At 43.0% G+C, this 16363-nt stretch overlaps 2 protein-coding genes across 12 annotated transcripts in view; one reads left to right on the top strand and one right to left on the bottom strand.

Moving 5' to 3' along the window:
* The window catches only part of ERICH1 (glutamate rich 1), a 66252-nt gene extending 50570 nt beyond the window's left edge, over window positions 1-15682 (bottom strand). The window contains exons 1-2 of one of the 4 annotated variants that reach the window (XM_032683843.1): window positions 15583-15682; window positions 1763-1957 (exon numbers count right to left, since the gene is read on the bottom strand). In XM_032683843.1, the coding sequence (XP_032539734.1) occupies window positions 1763-1957; window positions 15583-15604 (217 nt within the window). In that variant the 5' untranslated portion in view covers window positions 15605-15682. The other 3 variants (XM_032683845.1, XM_032683842.1, XM_032683844.1) reach the window with 3 other exon arrangements.
* A 287-nt stretch (window positions 15683-15969) lies between these two features.
* DLGAP2 (DLG associated protein 2) overlaps window positions 15970-16363 on the top strand; it is a 455535-nt gene continuing 455141 nt past the window's right edge. For all 8 annotated transcript variants that reach the window (XM_032681606.1, XM_032681592.1, XM_032681591.1 and 5 more), the window contains exon 1: window positions 15970-16072. In XM_032681606.1, the coding sequence (XP_032537497.1) occupies window positions 16055-16072 (18 nt within the window). In that variant the 5' untranslated portion in view covers window positions 15970-16054. The remainder of the gene's footprint in view (window positions 16073-16363) is intronic.

The raw sequence follows: 16363 nt of genomic DNA, 5'->3' as shown, positions 1-16363 counted from the left end.
AGTCTTTTACTTGTCTTCTGTCACTAGTCCCTTGTCCATTAAGCAGTGGGTCCACATCTTCTTTAGTCTTCCAGTTGTTATCCCCACCCTTCTTGTTTCTTCCCACATCCCTTTGAGCTGAGCTTTGGCCTTCCTAACTCCATCCCAGCACACTTGGGCAGCATCTTTAGATGGCTCTTCAGTAGCCAATATCTGCTTTCATCTTCTCTGTATAAGGATCCAGAGCTCCCTCTCAGGATGTAGCTGCCTGCACTTACGGGCAGCTCTCAGATATCACACAGCTGTTGATCCAGATTGTTACGAAGAAAGAGTTGCTTATGAAAGACCTGTAAGAAGCCACCTCAGCAGAGGCTCCCCTCACATCACTCAAAGCTGCTTTTATGATGAAGCTTTTAAGCAGTTCCCAGCTTCAGCCAGACTGAAGCCATGCCTGTGCATGGGCACACAGCCCAACTGATGCACACCCTGACTGACAGACTTTACACACTGGCTTGACCTCAGGCCTGCCTTGTCATTACTGACTTGCCTGGTGTCTGGTGCCACTGGACTGTTGGTTGAACCTGGTTACTGTTACCAGACATGTTCTGCTCTTCTTTTTCAGGCACTGTGGGACTGCTTTCACAGTGATGACACAGTTCCCGTGCCTGCCTTGTCCCATCTAGCCTTCCCTTACTTTCTTTCCTCTTGCTGCTCCCAGACATCTGAGCTCAAGTCAGGCATCCTGCCATACTTGCTTAGTTTTCTGCATGTCAAAATGAGCCATTCCTGTGCTTTGAGAGGTTATTCTTGAAGATCAACCAGCTCTTGAAAGCTCCTTTGCAATTCAAACTAGTCTTCCATTTAATCCTACCAAGCAGACCCCTGAACAAGACAAACATCTGTTATTATGTAGTACAGGGCCCTAATCCTACTATTCATTCTGCTCACTTCTTTGTGGACTTTACTCTCCTGCCCCAGACCATATCCACTGTCAATTCTCCTCATTTGCAAGTAAAAAGTCTTCATGAGCACCTCCCCTGGAGAAAGCTTTTATACTCTTGGGAAACATATCTTTTTATTTCAAGTCAGTTTAGCAACCTTCTAGTAATGGAAAATTTGGTTTTAGACAAATACAAAGCAATTCACACTCTTATATTTGTGCACAGACTCCTTTACCCAAAAGTAATACCACAGCTACTTCATTTTCCAACTCCATCTTTTGGCACACTGTTCACATTCAACAACTCGTTGCAAAAAGGACTTTTACTTACCTGTACCATGTGCCATGTTCACTGCATAAACACACACAAAATAATTCTCTTTAGCAAGGTACCAACATAGTCTCTGAATTGATATTTGCCTTCTGTTGAGTTTGTGTTCCCCATGGGGTTTCTGCTGCAATATGAGGGCAGGAGGAAGTGCTGGATCATGTATTCCCACCAATCTTTGGCTGTATCTCTAACAGCTGAGCAGAGCTGTACCAGTGTAAGTAATTTTATTATCATTCAACAAACATTACACCAAAGACAGTTATAGCTTACACTGAAGTTTCACATTTGCTCCTGCTAATGCTGCATTTATGCTTATACACCAAGACTATTTCTTGGTTTTCACAGGACATATGCACTGATCTCGAGTGTTCTAGGTATTAAGTATCAGAAGCATTGGTATTCAAATTCATCTGTTGGTATCAATAGACGAAAAAAGTACATACTATACTGTTCTGAAATAAAGCAGCTGTATTTAAAAGCATATTATCAGAAAAAGGACAACGCAGTCTCACCTTGCAATGATTTGCAGGGTGTATCAGTTGATGTGCTAGCATCTGCTGATGAAGTCTGAACATTACCCAAATTCTTTTCTTTGGATTTTGATCCCAGATTTCCAAGAACCGCCTCCTCTCCTCTATTTGAAGTACGCACTGGAGAAGATGATGAAGTTTCACCATAGAGTCGCTTCAGTAATTTTGCCAAGAACACTGTAGGGTAAGAAAACTTTCTTAAGCATGAAAAAATGCAGTGTTTTAAAGATATTTTAAGACTTTAAAACCCCCAACAATTAATTGATATATTTTCCCTCATACTGCAAGCAATGGTCTTCACTAGTCCCTACCTCTCACAGGCACAACTGAAAATAATATATATAAATTCTAAACTCAACTCAGAAAAGCCAATTTAAAGCCCCAGAGTTCACTAGCAAGGTTACATTTGAAGTCTTCTATTTGACTACATTTTGGCAATAAATTAATACAGTAGATTTACAGACTAAACACAAATTAATTTTTAATTTTTAAAACAAGTACCTTCCTATACAAGTTTTATAAGGTGGCTCAAATGCAGGTCTCTTCTGGCACAGAGGCACTGCAATTGAATTACTTATTAAAATCAGTAAGCTACAACTATTCAATTATATAGAAAAATTAGAAGTAGACAGCAGCAGAAACACATGGTAACCCAATTATTTCTACAGAACTAGCAGTATTCTTATATGCCTCTTCTTCTTATGGGCCTCTTTCTGACGACACTGACAATCTGCTACTAGTTACTCAAACACAAGCATCATTTGATTACAGAAATAGATGCAAATAATCCACCCATCAACAAAAACATCTTCTTACGGATACGTGTATATTTCAATCACTTTAGAAGACATGTTATACTAAATATAAAATAATACTAAGAAAGTTTTTATCTATTGCAAAAAAAATCCCTAGTTTCATGAATTCTATATGATTAAGAAGATATTGTGGGATGGGGGGTGAGAAAAGAGAGATTTGGAGAAAAACATCTTATCTAAACTCCAACTTTAAATTTAATATACATTTCTTGGACACCATACAAGCAACTTGGTGCAGACTCATAATAAATACTTCTGCCAAGAGAAAATGACTTATATTGTTGTAAGAACAGTTCCTACTGCACCTTAGTTGAAACACATATTATCATCACATAAGCTCACGAATAAATTACTTCACAACTTAAAAAAAATCACCTTCATCCTTGAACATCAAGTCTTTGATAGACAAACTGTACCTCCATATGTGCCTTGGCAACTATGCTTTATCTGTCATGTAAATGCCTAACTATGGGTTAGAATGCTTTGTTATGGGTTAACACTACTGCTCCTAGAAAGACAGACACAAACAAGTGACTCCGCATTTTCTTTTCATAAGGTTCCCTTGCCAGGTTACTCTACAGCTACAAAGACAAAAATCCACAGTTGCCCTCAACTAGAGAAATCAGACAGAAATTAGCAGTGCAATAAGACAAAGTAAATTGCTCTTTGCAGATCTCTGACTCTAAAGGAAGTTATCCAAGTGGTTTATCCTGGATCCTTTCCCCAAGTGCTGCTACTAACACTACAGCATTTTACCAAACTCCAGTAGAGCCGTTACTAAATGCTGTGGTTTAATGCTGATAGGTAGCAAGTCCCCCTACAGCTGTTCACTCACTGCCCCCACATGGAATGGGTGAAAGAATCAGAAAGATAGATTGGAGACCACTCATGGGTTGAGGTAAAGACAGTTTAACAGGTAAAGCAAAAGTCATACACACAAGCAAACCAAGGAATTCATTCACCAACTCCCATTTGCAGGCAGGTGTTCAGTCATCCCCAGGAAAGCAGGGCTCCACCACGAGCTAAGTTGACTCGGGAAGACAAACACCATCACTCTGAACATCCCCCCTTCCTCTTTCTTCCCCCAGCTTTATATGCTGAGCATGATGTCATATGGTGCAGGATATCCCTAGGGTCAGTTGAGGTCAGCTGTCCCAGCTGTGTCCCCTCCCAATTCCTTGCACACTCCCAGCCTCCCTGGCTGGTGGGGTGGGGTGAGGAGCAGAAAAGGCCTTGACTCCATGTAAGCACTGCTCAGCAATAATGAAAACATCCCTGTGTTATCAACACTATTTTCACCACAAATACAGAAAACACAGCACCACAGGAGCTGTTATGAAGAAAATTAACTCTAGCACAGCCATAACTAGTACACAAATTAACATTCGAGCATTTGTACCAAGGAAGCTGTTCTTTCAAAGCAAATTATTACTGACATACTAATGAATCTATGGAAACACATTTTCTACAAGTCTGCTGAGAAGAGCCAGCCTCCTCATAGCTACAGTTGATTTTATGCTCCCCATCTTGAAATCTGATTTCTCTAGTCATCTGTTCAGTTATCCCCACTGTCTGCCCCCCCTCTCCAAATTACATCACTCTTTTTCCTTTCCTTTTTTAAAATAGGGGGACTTTACTCATACACACATTAGCATTGCTTCAGAAAGCAAGATGAGACCTGTCATGATACACTCGTTCCTTCTCATTCCCATGGGGAACTCTCCCCATCTTGAATACCTCTGCCTGAGAAAGGAAGCTGAAACAATGCCTGCCTTTGAAGGGTATGAATACCAAGGAGAGTATTCTTTCATAAAAATCTCTTTTTCTCAGAAAGAAATATCTAGATCAGTAACAGTGACTGATGGATTTACTTCACCAGAGCAGTATCCATATGGCTGGAGTTTTCAGCAGACACTGGGGAGAAGCAGCCAGGTGCAGAGAGAGTTCTTTACTGCCTGCAAAGTGCAGTAAGTGCTGCGCAGCTCAGCACTAACACAAGTCATCTCTTAAGATAACCAGTAATTCCCAATAACCAGAACAGAATGGAAGTGAGCAGTGGTGACTCCTAGGCATGACAAGGTCCTCTTTCGGAACCTGATGTATTTCAAGCCTTCTGAAGACAGCGGGAAGCAATGTATCCCAGCAGTACCCCTTCCTCAGGAGAACACAGAATCATCAGAAAGCGCTGAAAAAACTGACTGATTTAGTTTGAACTATTTGGAATCCTAAGGATATTCTAGCCAGAATGAAAAATAAAAATATGCCTGCAGCCCAAAACTTTTTGAACAAACTGGTCCTGCGTATTAGTGAACAAGGAAATTAGGCTCTGAGGAATACCTATCCTTCCAGAGTCAGCAGCTTTACATGCTCCAAAGCAGCATTATGCTTTGCAGTTAAGAGTCTCAGAGCTAACAAAATATTTTTCAGATGCCAGAGGAAGCTCTCCCCTCAGGGTTTTATTGCTGCAATTACTTAAAAAAGGTATCCATGAGCACTGCCTTAACAACAGGAGGTTGGTCTTGCTTGATGCTATAGAGCAGTACTTCCGTATTCAAAAACTCTTCTTAACCTGATGTCTTTGGCACTATACAGTATCAGAGACCAGTCCACTTGGTAAGAATTACTTAGACTCTTGAAAATAACTACCTCTTACCAGAAAATCAGCAATAAAGAAAATTCAAGCAAAAATATCTGCTACCAGATATCTGCTACCTATTAGAGTTTCAAAATAGAGTAAGACTTGTTCTCACCATATGCATAGCATAGCCAAGTTAATAACCATATGGTTATTTGCTGCTGTTTCCCAGCCAGCATAACTGATGGAGGACTTGTAGAGGTTTATGTGGTCTTTCAATTCTGATTAAGCTTTAAATTTAATTTTAAAGAAAAAAAAAATAAAAATCAATTTCCAGCTGAAAACACGCAACCCTATCAAATACCAAGCCTGTAACTGAAAGCACTGAATATTCTTACTGTGCAATGAGCTGAAGCAAAATCAGAACATGTATCTTTACAGAAATTACTCCGTGACAAAAAAAGCCAGTATTTTCAGACATGAGAACAAGCTGCCAATAGGTACCAAGCTAGTTCTATGGCTAATTCTTGACAACACATGTCTGGAAATAGTGAAGTACAAATACATCAGAAAACTGAAAAAGCACCAGGACTCTGCAGCTTGACATCACATAAATACAGCAAACTGTAAGTCCAAGAAATACAGTGCAGAACACGTACTGGCTACTGATACAAACTGTGAACATCCATGATCTTTCTATTACAATTTTGCAAGAAGAGTAAAGAGACTCCTTCATATAAATGTACTTTTGGCATCTCTGTATTAAACTGATGCCTTGATTTAATTCATATTATGTACATAAGCAGACTATCCACAAACACACACTGGATAGCACTGCAGATTTATGAATGTTCTCCTGAGGCTGACAACATGACTTAGCATGACTTACAACTCCGTTAAGACTAGAGACTGTATAAAAAAGCATGCTGATAACTAAACAAATTAAGTTCTGAACAACATCAGAAGAGTTCCTGTCCAGCTGAGTGTAGGAGGCAACAGTTTCCTCAAAAACATTTCTATGGAGAATGCTCGCCACATACTTTTGGCTACTTGCCATACATACTGTAAGCATCCCTACCATGTTTCTCAGTTGCTTGCCTCCTGCCTACTCAAGTCGAAGTTGGGCAGTAAGAACAAATAAATGGCATCAAGAGCACTGAACACATTAGAACTCTGTGAAGCTTGAAAGTTGTCCTACTTGGTGTCTCTCTCTCTCTGTCTCCTACAAACAGCTTTCCAAAAATGGAAGAATCAGGAATTTCTTCTGAAATCATCCCATGTAAGATGTGCTAATATGCTATTTTTGCTAAAGCAGAAGAAAAGATAGTACAGCAGAACGGAAGAGGACAGAAAGAGGAGAGAGAATGATAATCCACATGCAGAACATATGGACAAGGCTTCATTAAAATGTTCAGTTCATCTCTTGCAGAATTACTGTCCAATATTCAAATGGATTTAAATCCTTGAAGTCTCTTTTTATTATGCAAGTACCATATCTCCTATGAAGGTCACGACAGGACAGTTACTTTACAGCATGGTCATAAAAATCACAAAACCGTTAAGGTTGGAAGAGACCTCCGGTCATCATCACAGTCTGATCCTAATGCTCAGAGTAGGATCAACTAGAGCAGATTGCTTAGGGCCTTGCCCAGTTGGGTATAACAATCATAGAATCATAGAATCAGCTGGGTTGGAAGGGGCCTCTGAGATCATCAAGTCCAACCCTTGATCCACTACCACCGTGGTTACTAGACCATGGCACTAAGTGCCACATCCAGTCTCATCCTAAAAACCTCCAGGGACGGAGAATCCATCACCTCTCTGGGCAGCCCATTCCAATGCCTGATTACCCTCTCTGTAAAGAATTTCTTCCTCATATCTAACCTAAAACTCCCCTGGCGCAGCTTAAGACCACACCCTCTTGTCTTACTGATAGCTGCCTGGGAGAAGAGACCAACCCCCACCTGGCTACAACCTCCTTTCAGGGAGTTGTAGAGAGTGATGAGATCTCCCATGAGCCTCTCTTCTCCAGGCTAAACAGCCCCAGTTCCTTCAGCTTCTCCTCATAGGACTTATGCTCCAGTCCCTTCGCCAGCCTTGTTGCTCTTCTCCGGACCTGCTCCAGCACCTCAGTATCCTTCCTGAACTGAGGGGCCCAGAACTGGACACAGTACTCCAGGTGTGGCCTCACCAGCGCTGAGTACAGGGGAAGAACCACTTCCCTGGACCTGCTGGCCACACTGGTGGCCACTGATCCAGGCCAGGATGCCATTGGCCCTCTTGGCCACATGGGCACACTGCTGGCTCATGTTCAGCTTCCTGTCAATCCAAACTCCCAGGTCCCTTTCTGCTGGCTTGCGCTCCAGCCACTCTGTCCCAGCCTGTAGCGCTGAAGGGGGTTGTTGTGGCCAAAGTGGAGGACCCGGCCCTTGGCCTTGTTGAACCTCATCCCGTTGGAATCAGCCCAACTCTCCACACCTGTCCAGGTCTCTCTGCAGAGTCCTCCTGCCTTCCAGCTGATCGGCACTCCCCACTAACTTAGTGTCATCTGCAAATTTGCTGATGTTGGACTCAACGCCCTCATCTAAATCATTGCCTGGACCATCTCCTCTTCCCTAATCATGTCTGGACAGTCAGCTCCTTGACCAGAGATGCTCAAGGGGACCACTTGAAAAAGAGTGACTCTTGAAAAAGATATGCCTGCATTTATCAAGACCGAGAGCAACAGAGTGTAAAAGCATTTTAAGGAGACTGCTACATACAGAAAACGTTATCCAGACTGCCATTCTTACCAACTAGCAGGTGAAAGACTGATGATAACTTCAGGCTAGGAGCTACTATCCATTCCATTAAACCATACCCCACAAAGCTACTTGTCCTCAATCGTTCAGGATGGAGTTTTATAGTTCAGGTCTTCTGGATTCTTTCTGAAGGAGTTGCTCAGCTGGCCACACTGATGAACAAAGGTCTTCATTCTGTATTTGCTTGGGCTAACACAGTGATTCTTGGGTCAGGGCTCGGTAAGCCTCAAACGACAAAGGCATCTAGTTTGTACTTCAGTACCTGGGCAAAATTCGGTTTGTAGAATGATGTCTAATGAAGGCAAGGTATCATACTCTGCCTACAGATCCAGACACTGCTCCAGAGACCTCATGTACACAAAACACCAATTCTGCCCATGAATCTCTGGGTGTCCAAGATGTACTCAGAACAGATGACAGTGCAGTGAGTACAAGCCCTTGTTACAGTAAATGGAAATCAATACACAGGATCTCCAAGAGTAATTAAATTATTACCTTGACCTGAATTTACACAATACAAGAAACACCACACACACATCGCTCTCGGACAAACCCAAAGCCTCCACCACAAAGTCCCACAGCCAAAACTGCACAAGTAAAACCAAAAAGGAATCAGCTGGAAAGCTAAAAAACCCCCCAACCATTGCTAGAAATGGTAGAGACCAGAGGCTTGAATTAGTCAAGAGAACCTGTATGTGTGTGTAAGCACACAACATATTCTAGCCCCAAGGGAAGTGAGTGGCTATTTAAACATAACTTCAAACTCCTTTGAGTAGAGATCACTTAGCTGCAGAGAATATTCCCAGATTTGGGATACCAGTTCAGCAACTACCAACAGATTAAAGCCAAAGAAGAAAGAGAGTGATTAACTACAACAAAACATTCCATGGCACCTTAACAGGGTATTGTTTCCCACTTCCCCCTCATTTTTATATGACTTTCCCATTTCCAAAACCATTCAAGACACACAGGGATATGTAGAAAAGAATGATTGCAGTGACATGCAATTACATTGTGTATAGCCCAACAGTTCAGATCATCATAAGGGTGTATCTAGTACCTAAGAGGGATGCTCTTGTCAGATTGGGAGGAAGAAACAGAAAACGTAAACATTCCTGCAACGAGCAAGGTCAGTTTTGCCAGAGTGACGTAATTCCATTTCACCCGGATAGTGAGTGTAAACCAAAGCAAAGCACTGTAGCACTGTATGGGAATAGCAAAATTGATTTTTTCAAATGAGGGGGAAAATAGTGAAATATACAGAATTCTAGCTGTGGTGAAAGTACAGTTTTTGTGTACAGAGGAACGGAAGGTCTCCAATTTGACAGTATTTTGCTTTGGGTTCACAGTCTGCAAGCAGTCCTTATCCTGCAGGCAAAGCTATGATAACAGGCTCTTATAACAGTAGCTAAAGGACATAAAAACAATAAAAGCAAGGACTGCAAGATATGCAGCAGAAAATTCAGGCTGAAGCTAACTGTCTTGAAAAAGGCTCTTGAAGACAAAACACAGAAGCTAACATCTTACAAGATCTTGTGTTTGGTCAAAGAGGATGCCATTCTGCAGATCATTTACAACATCTTTAGTCTTATACTTCAGACTTAACTGACTCTATCTATGAATTTATAGTCCTTATTTCCAAATAGCACTGTTATTCTATGGCATCCTTTCTTGAGGAAGACACCAAGTAATTTTTCAGCTTCAAATTTCAGAGTAGAATTCACTTGCAACTTAAGGCCAGAAAAGCACTATGCTCTCTTGTCTGAATGACCTGGAAGGAGCAGTTTTACACATCTACCTACTCAGACTCAACAAGTTCTGTCTCAAACACTGTTAATATACTTCAAAAGACTCTAGAGGTCCTTCAAGAAACAGAAGAACTCAGTAGTTCATAGCACGGGTTTTTTTCCAGTGCTTAATCACCTTTGGCATAAAACACTCACAGCATGTTTGCTACTCACATTTGAAAATCTTGAGTTTTTTCAGCCTTGCACCTTTTTCTTAGTATATTACGGAATCCTATATTACACAGTCTCATCTATATTACGTTTCCTGTGAAGATCTCCCTGCAAGTTAGAAACCTTGATTCTGAAGTCTCTTGATCTGGAAGGCAGCCTCTCAGCCTCATACACCTTATTTTCAACTATCTGCCTTCAAGAGACCACTTTTTTGAACAAAGATTGTTCATCCCATTTCTCCACAGGCTATTATCACCTGAGTCAGCTGAAGCTGAGGAGTGATAGAGGATTTAGATGTATCTAAGGTCATATGAATCTGTGCCTGAACTACTACTAGGTATCAGTTGTCTACATCTTGTATGGTTGTATCCAAAACATCCTGGGGAACTGCACAAGAAGCTTAGATACTACTATTTTAAATCTAGTGTGTAGATTTAATATCAAGGTTTGTCTCAAGACACTGAGATTATTCTCACTGAAACAGCATCTAGTAGTGTTCAACACCATCAGACATTAAATCAGATGTTAGTTGCCTAAATTTTTACTCCTGCCTTATTATTTATTACAGGTTCAAGAACCACAGAGGGAAAAAAACTCCAGTTTTGTGCTCTAAGGTAGTAGTTGATAAAATGTGGCTCTATTTATCTTTTTACTTAGCACTAATTTTTATAAAACATGGAAACCCACTTGGTTATCCAAAACTCAGCAATATATAATTCTCCTATCTTTGAGGCAACTTTTGAACAGCTTTATTTAAGTATATAACACACATCAGCAGGATTCAAAGGTAGGAAAATAAAAGAATATAGTGATTACATACCCCACATTTACGTATTCACCTAAATTAAGCAGTTATCACAATGGGAGAGGGATTTACCACTCCAAGATTGACCAGTGTGCATCCAGACCAACACATTTCATAGCAACTGCAGATACAAACCAGTAAGTTATCCACTACATAAAGCAGACATTTATTTTCTCGTCTTAGCTTAGAAGAAACTGATTCAGGTTCACCAAGCACGATCTCTGTATCAAACTGCAGTTTCAAATCAGTAAGACTGGTGTTACACCTGTCAGCAAATTCTACATGACTGTGTAGTTCAATAAGAATCTGACTAATAGATTGTGCCATCCTGTCTCAACAAAGGTTTTAGAGATCTCTCAGTAGGCCACCTTAATTGCAGCCACAAGCAATCTAGACATCTAATAAACTTGACATGACACAGATGATAAGAAGCTACATAAGCACAATGAGAACATCAGGATTTTGTTCTGGCTGTTCATAACCACATCTGCCTTGTAGTGAAACCGTGTAAAATGCGTACTGCTACTGCAGTCCTGGGAGTCCTGGAAAAACAGCATCTTCACTGTTATTTCAATTTGTGGAGCCTATCATCTTCCACACAACCTAAAATATATTTCTCATACGGCACCATTATCTTGTTTTTACCTGTCACAATCAAACAGACCTCACTCAAAAGAGCCAAAGATATCTCACACACCTGTACTAAATCTCAACTTTGGGATTATTATTGTTAGTAGCAGTAATAATGGCTACTCAGAGCTGGACCATCTGCAACCATAGCTGCACGAGACTGTGTCAGCAGTGTGCCCTGGCAGCCAGGAGGGCCCCCCATGTCCTGGGTCAAACACAAAAAACCAACTCATTCAGAGTTCAAATTACCGAAGAGAAAAAAACCGCGAATTTTAAAGAGACAGTTTAATATTGAGGAGAGGAAGCAAGATAAATGAAGTTCAATATACCAGGATTTAAAAAACAAACCATGAAACTGGTAGTGTTGTATCACTGAGCATAGACAGAAGTCACAAGATTTTGCATTATTAAGTGTTATTTAAAAGGAATCTGCATATGCTTACATCATAACGAAATATAACTACAACTGAATTTCTACCATAGCCTTCTTCAAGGAGTAAGTATATATCACCGTTGCTGTGATTTTCAGATTTGACTTTCAACATAATATCCAGCAAACTTCCGGCAAGGTGTCCCCACATATACATATATAACAGAAATCAGTATTATACCAAACACCCCATCAAGACAAGTTCTGGAAGTTTCAATGCAACTGAATTTTTATTTTCTTTCATCTGCGGAAGTTTAATTTAAGACATTAGGCAACCCACAGAAATCCAAACTTCTTGACAACAGTTTTCAACCTTTTGAACTAAACACAACTGAAAACATAAGAAACCACATGTTGCCATAAGAATCTGTGCCCGTTTTGGTTGGGATAGAGTTAATTTTCTTCACAATAGCTGGTATGGGGCTGTGTTTTGGATTGTGCTGAAAACAAGGTTGATAATACAGGGATGTTTTCATTATTGCTGAGCAGTGCCAAGGCCCTTTTGCTCCTCCCCCACCCCACAGAGAGGAGGTTGGGAGTGCACAAGAAATGGGGAGGGCCAATCTGGGACAGCGACCCCCAAACGACCAAAGGAATATTCCATACCATACATTGTCATACTCGCATATAAAGCTGGGGGAAGAAGGAGAGATATTCAGTGTGATGATGCTTGTCTTTCCAAGTCATTGTTGCATGTGATGGAGCCCTGCTTTCCTGGGGATAACTGAACACCGCCTGCCCATGGGAAGTAGTGAATTATTTCCTTCTTCTGCTTTGCTTGTGCAGATTTTGTTTTACCTATTAAACTGTCTTTATCTCACCAAGTGATGATGAAACAGAGTCCCATCTATCACTTGTGGACTACCATATCTCACTGCAAAGTAGGTAAGAATTGTTCCAAAGTAAAATTTCCAAAAGAAACCAACCTTAAACTAACACTCTCCATCCCCTAAAAAACCCAAACAACCATGCACACAAAATACAGAACCCTCAGGACCACATTATGTGTAGCTCTGCACCATGCAGCGCTCTGTGAGCATGGCGCTCCTCTCACAGACTTTCAAAACAGAAAGTCACTGGATGTATAATCTCTGCTACTTTCATATCATGTTGGCCTTATCATCCTGGCACAACATTGAAGTCAGCAACAAAAAGGGCTTAACATTGTTCTTTTCCTCCCTCCATAAAAGGTTTTAGTGGCATGTCAAGTACTTTTACTCCAGTGCAACTCTTACACTTAATCACAAAAACAGATAGTTGTGGTTTATTCAATTACAATACAAATAAAATTTATATCTTGGTAAGCTGTAATAATCTTTGGTCACTGAAACCAACACCATCCAATTGTTTAGGGGGAGCAAGATACCTCTCCCAGAAGAAAAAAAATAGTGTCAGTCATTAAACTCCATTTCTAATTAATATTTCCCTTCCTGATAAGCATATGTGAATAAAGACATTGACCTTAAAAAGAAGGTGCTGATCTTTGTTCCAGTAAAACCTCAAACTATTTTCTAAAAAATTATGTTGAGTTTAAAAAAACAAAAATAAAAAAGGATTTCAAACCCCTCCATATCTCTATTGAGAGATACATTGCTTTGAAACAATTACAAAAATGAAATAATGTTGTGTTTTTCTGCAAGAATTAAGCTGTTTAATATCTGATTTGGCCAACAAACCCCCCAAACTAAGGAACTTGCAATCTCATTTTAACCCCCATAACAATCGTGCCCCAAGCCATCTGATTTATCACAAAAAGGTGGAAACAGCAGTCCTCGAAGCAATACTCCATTTAAAACCAGTTGTTACTGACAACTATTAATCAGCCAGATTTGCTTTCCAGTTTAATCTCTCAAATAGGAAAGTGTCCTGTAGTACCCTAGATCATCACAATAACTTTTGTATCACTTCTTACTTGTAGTTACAGTCAACACTGTACACCACACCTACATCAATTACTTAACTCTGCTCTTCAGTCTACATACAACCCTCCATGACGTATACTTTGGGGTGGCACAAACTTTCAAGAATCACAACTACTGCTTTAAAGATGCAACTAATGATGTTTAACAGCTACAAATTATTGCACTCAGCTGTTTCTGGACAGAATAGTCATCTTATTGGTAATACATATTATGATAACGGTTGTACCATAGCCCTGTTATGAATTATTGGTACATAATCAACTAAAAAACAAAAGCACACCAAAACTCAAAAAAATGCACTTTCTCAGACCTGCCCCGCTCTTTCTGGTAGAATGAAGTGCCTGCACTATGGCTTTCTGCTATTTTCTTCTCACTGACAATCAGATCCATCACCTACAAGCTGCTGACCATCCCATTTATTCTGTATTATGGCCCAGTACAAAATAAAAAGCTTCATTGTTCACTTGTACGCAGGACAGAAGTCTGTCTTCAGCATCTTCAACCTACTTCTACAGACAGGAGCAAAACCAACCTTAAAGAGAAGCATCTAAACCTTCTTTTTCAGTTTTTTAAAAAATGTCTACAGTTTCACACAATAGAATCCAATAGTTTTCATATATGCTATCAGCTGCAGAGGCTGATCAGATCATGCTGTAAACTCTCCCAATTGCGTTATTTCCTCCGGGTGGCATGTGGCATCCTTGTATTTCTCACCGTATTTTCTTCCCAATCTTAAGTCATCACTCCTTAGAGTTGCTGAATAAATATGCATGATTTCTAACTTTACACAGTAAAGGACAGTCACTCAGCATGATCATTTTATCTTTCTCTGCCACACTACCAAACAAGTGGTTCTTTATTTTACCTTTGGTTTTGCACAATTTGAGAGTTTTAGCATTTGGATCCCTCGTTTTCAGCTTTAGAGCCATGCATTCATTTACAAGTGCATGAACTCACTCTTCCCAATCCTCTAACTTTCTTCCAGAAGACATCAATTTGTAATTCAATCCCCAAGTCTCGAAGCAAAACAGTTACTCCTCCATTTATCACAAGGAAAGCTGCATCTAAAACACAGAGAACACTACTTTGTATTTATATTTCCTTCAAAGTATCACTAGTACACTCAGCAAATAGCTCAAACACTAACTCTAGCTGACCTGTCTCACTCTCAAGTTGTTATCCTCGCATGAAGGATTCCAGTTTCAGGATGTTGGAACTGTTTGAAAACGCAAAAGCTAGCCACAGCATGAGCATCCAGCTCTACTCAATCCCCCTTAAGAAAGAGATATTACTTACAGAACACCTCTATTTTATTATTGCATTCTTCCTGAGCCATGTCTTCTAAAACATAAACCGAATGGACTGAAGTTTTGCTTGGTAAGCAGAAAGCTTTTATTTATTCTTTGCAAGCACAGTACCATAATTATTTCAGAACGGAGCTGGATTCACTTTTAATAAGCCAAGTTAAATGGTCACTAACAGCAAGTAAGCACACACGCATGTGCATACGGAGAAAAAAGGTATTATCTTAAAATACTCTGTGATTAAAAAGCAATTTTTATTTGCTACTTCTCCCCCGCGCCCCCAGGCAGGGAACAGGCGGCAGCAGGACCCTCCGTGGCACGGCGGGTGCGGGCAGGAGCTCGGGAGTGCTCAGCCCCGGATGGCTCCGCGCACCCACCGCCCCGGCCTTCCCCCTGCCGGGCTCTCCCGGCTTCCCACCGCCCGCTCCCGCTCCGGAACGCGCCTGGGCCGAGGGCAGCCGCGCCCAGGGCTGCCGCCACCACCGCCCCCGGCTCCCTCCGTGCCCAGCCCCGAGTGCAGCGCGGCAGCCCCGACCCCTCCGCCCCCTCAGCGCGGCCTCACCTTCCCTCCTGCTCCCTGCCATGGCCCCGCGGCCCCGCCGAGCCGCCCGCCCCGCCCTCCGCAGCCCCCGCCAGCCTTCCTTCCCGTTGGCCGCCGAGCCTGTCCGTCAGGGCACCGGCGCGGCGCCATTGGCGGAGGCTGCGTCGGGGCGTGCCAGCGCTGCGGGCGGCCCCGCCCCCTCTCGCCCGGCGCAATGCTCGCGGGCTCCGGCAGGGGGGCGCGCGGCTGCGCAGAGCCGGCGGGGGCGCCCCTGCCGCGCGCGCGGGAGCGAGGGCGGGGGTGCGCGCGGGGCGCGGGGTTGGGGGGGCGCGCGGGGGAGCGGCGCGCGGCGGGCGGGCGGGCGGCGCGCGGCGGCCCCGGCGGGTGAGCGGCGCCGGGGGGACGCTGGTGCGCGCGCCGCGGCTCCCGCTCCCGGCGCCTCCTCAGCCCCGACCCGCCGCAGCCCGCACCGCCGCGTTAATAATGCACTAGAATGTCAGCGCTGAAAAAGGTAGGGAGGGAGGGGACGGGACGGGAAGGGAAGGGGCCGCCGTCGGGGCGGCGGGCGCGCCGGGCTGCCCGCGGGGCGCCTCCGCCAGGCAGCGGCGGGAGCCGGGGGTGCGGGTGCCGCGGGTCCGCGCGGGCACCGCCACCGTCGGGCACGGGAGCCCGGGCGGCGGGGCGAGGGCGCCCCGGCCGCGCCGTCGGTGGGGCTGTCATCCCCCTCCCTGGTGCTTTCCGGCGACGCGCTGGCCGGGCGGGGGTCGCCGTGGCGGGCGGGGGTCTCGCCTCGGCACAGCCC

Source organism: Chiroxiphia lanceolata, chromosome 3 (assembly GCF_009829145.1).
Source record: "Chiroxiphia lanceolata isolate bChiLan1 chromosome 3, bChiLan1.pri, whole genome shotgun sequence".
NCBI lineage: Eukaryota > Metazoa > Chordata > Aves > Passeriformes > Pipridae > Chiroxiphia > Chiroxiphia lanceolata.
Note: the sequence above shows the minus strand (reverse complement) of the source record. Positions and strands in the feature narration are given on the sequence as shown.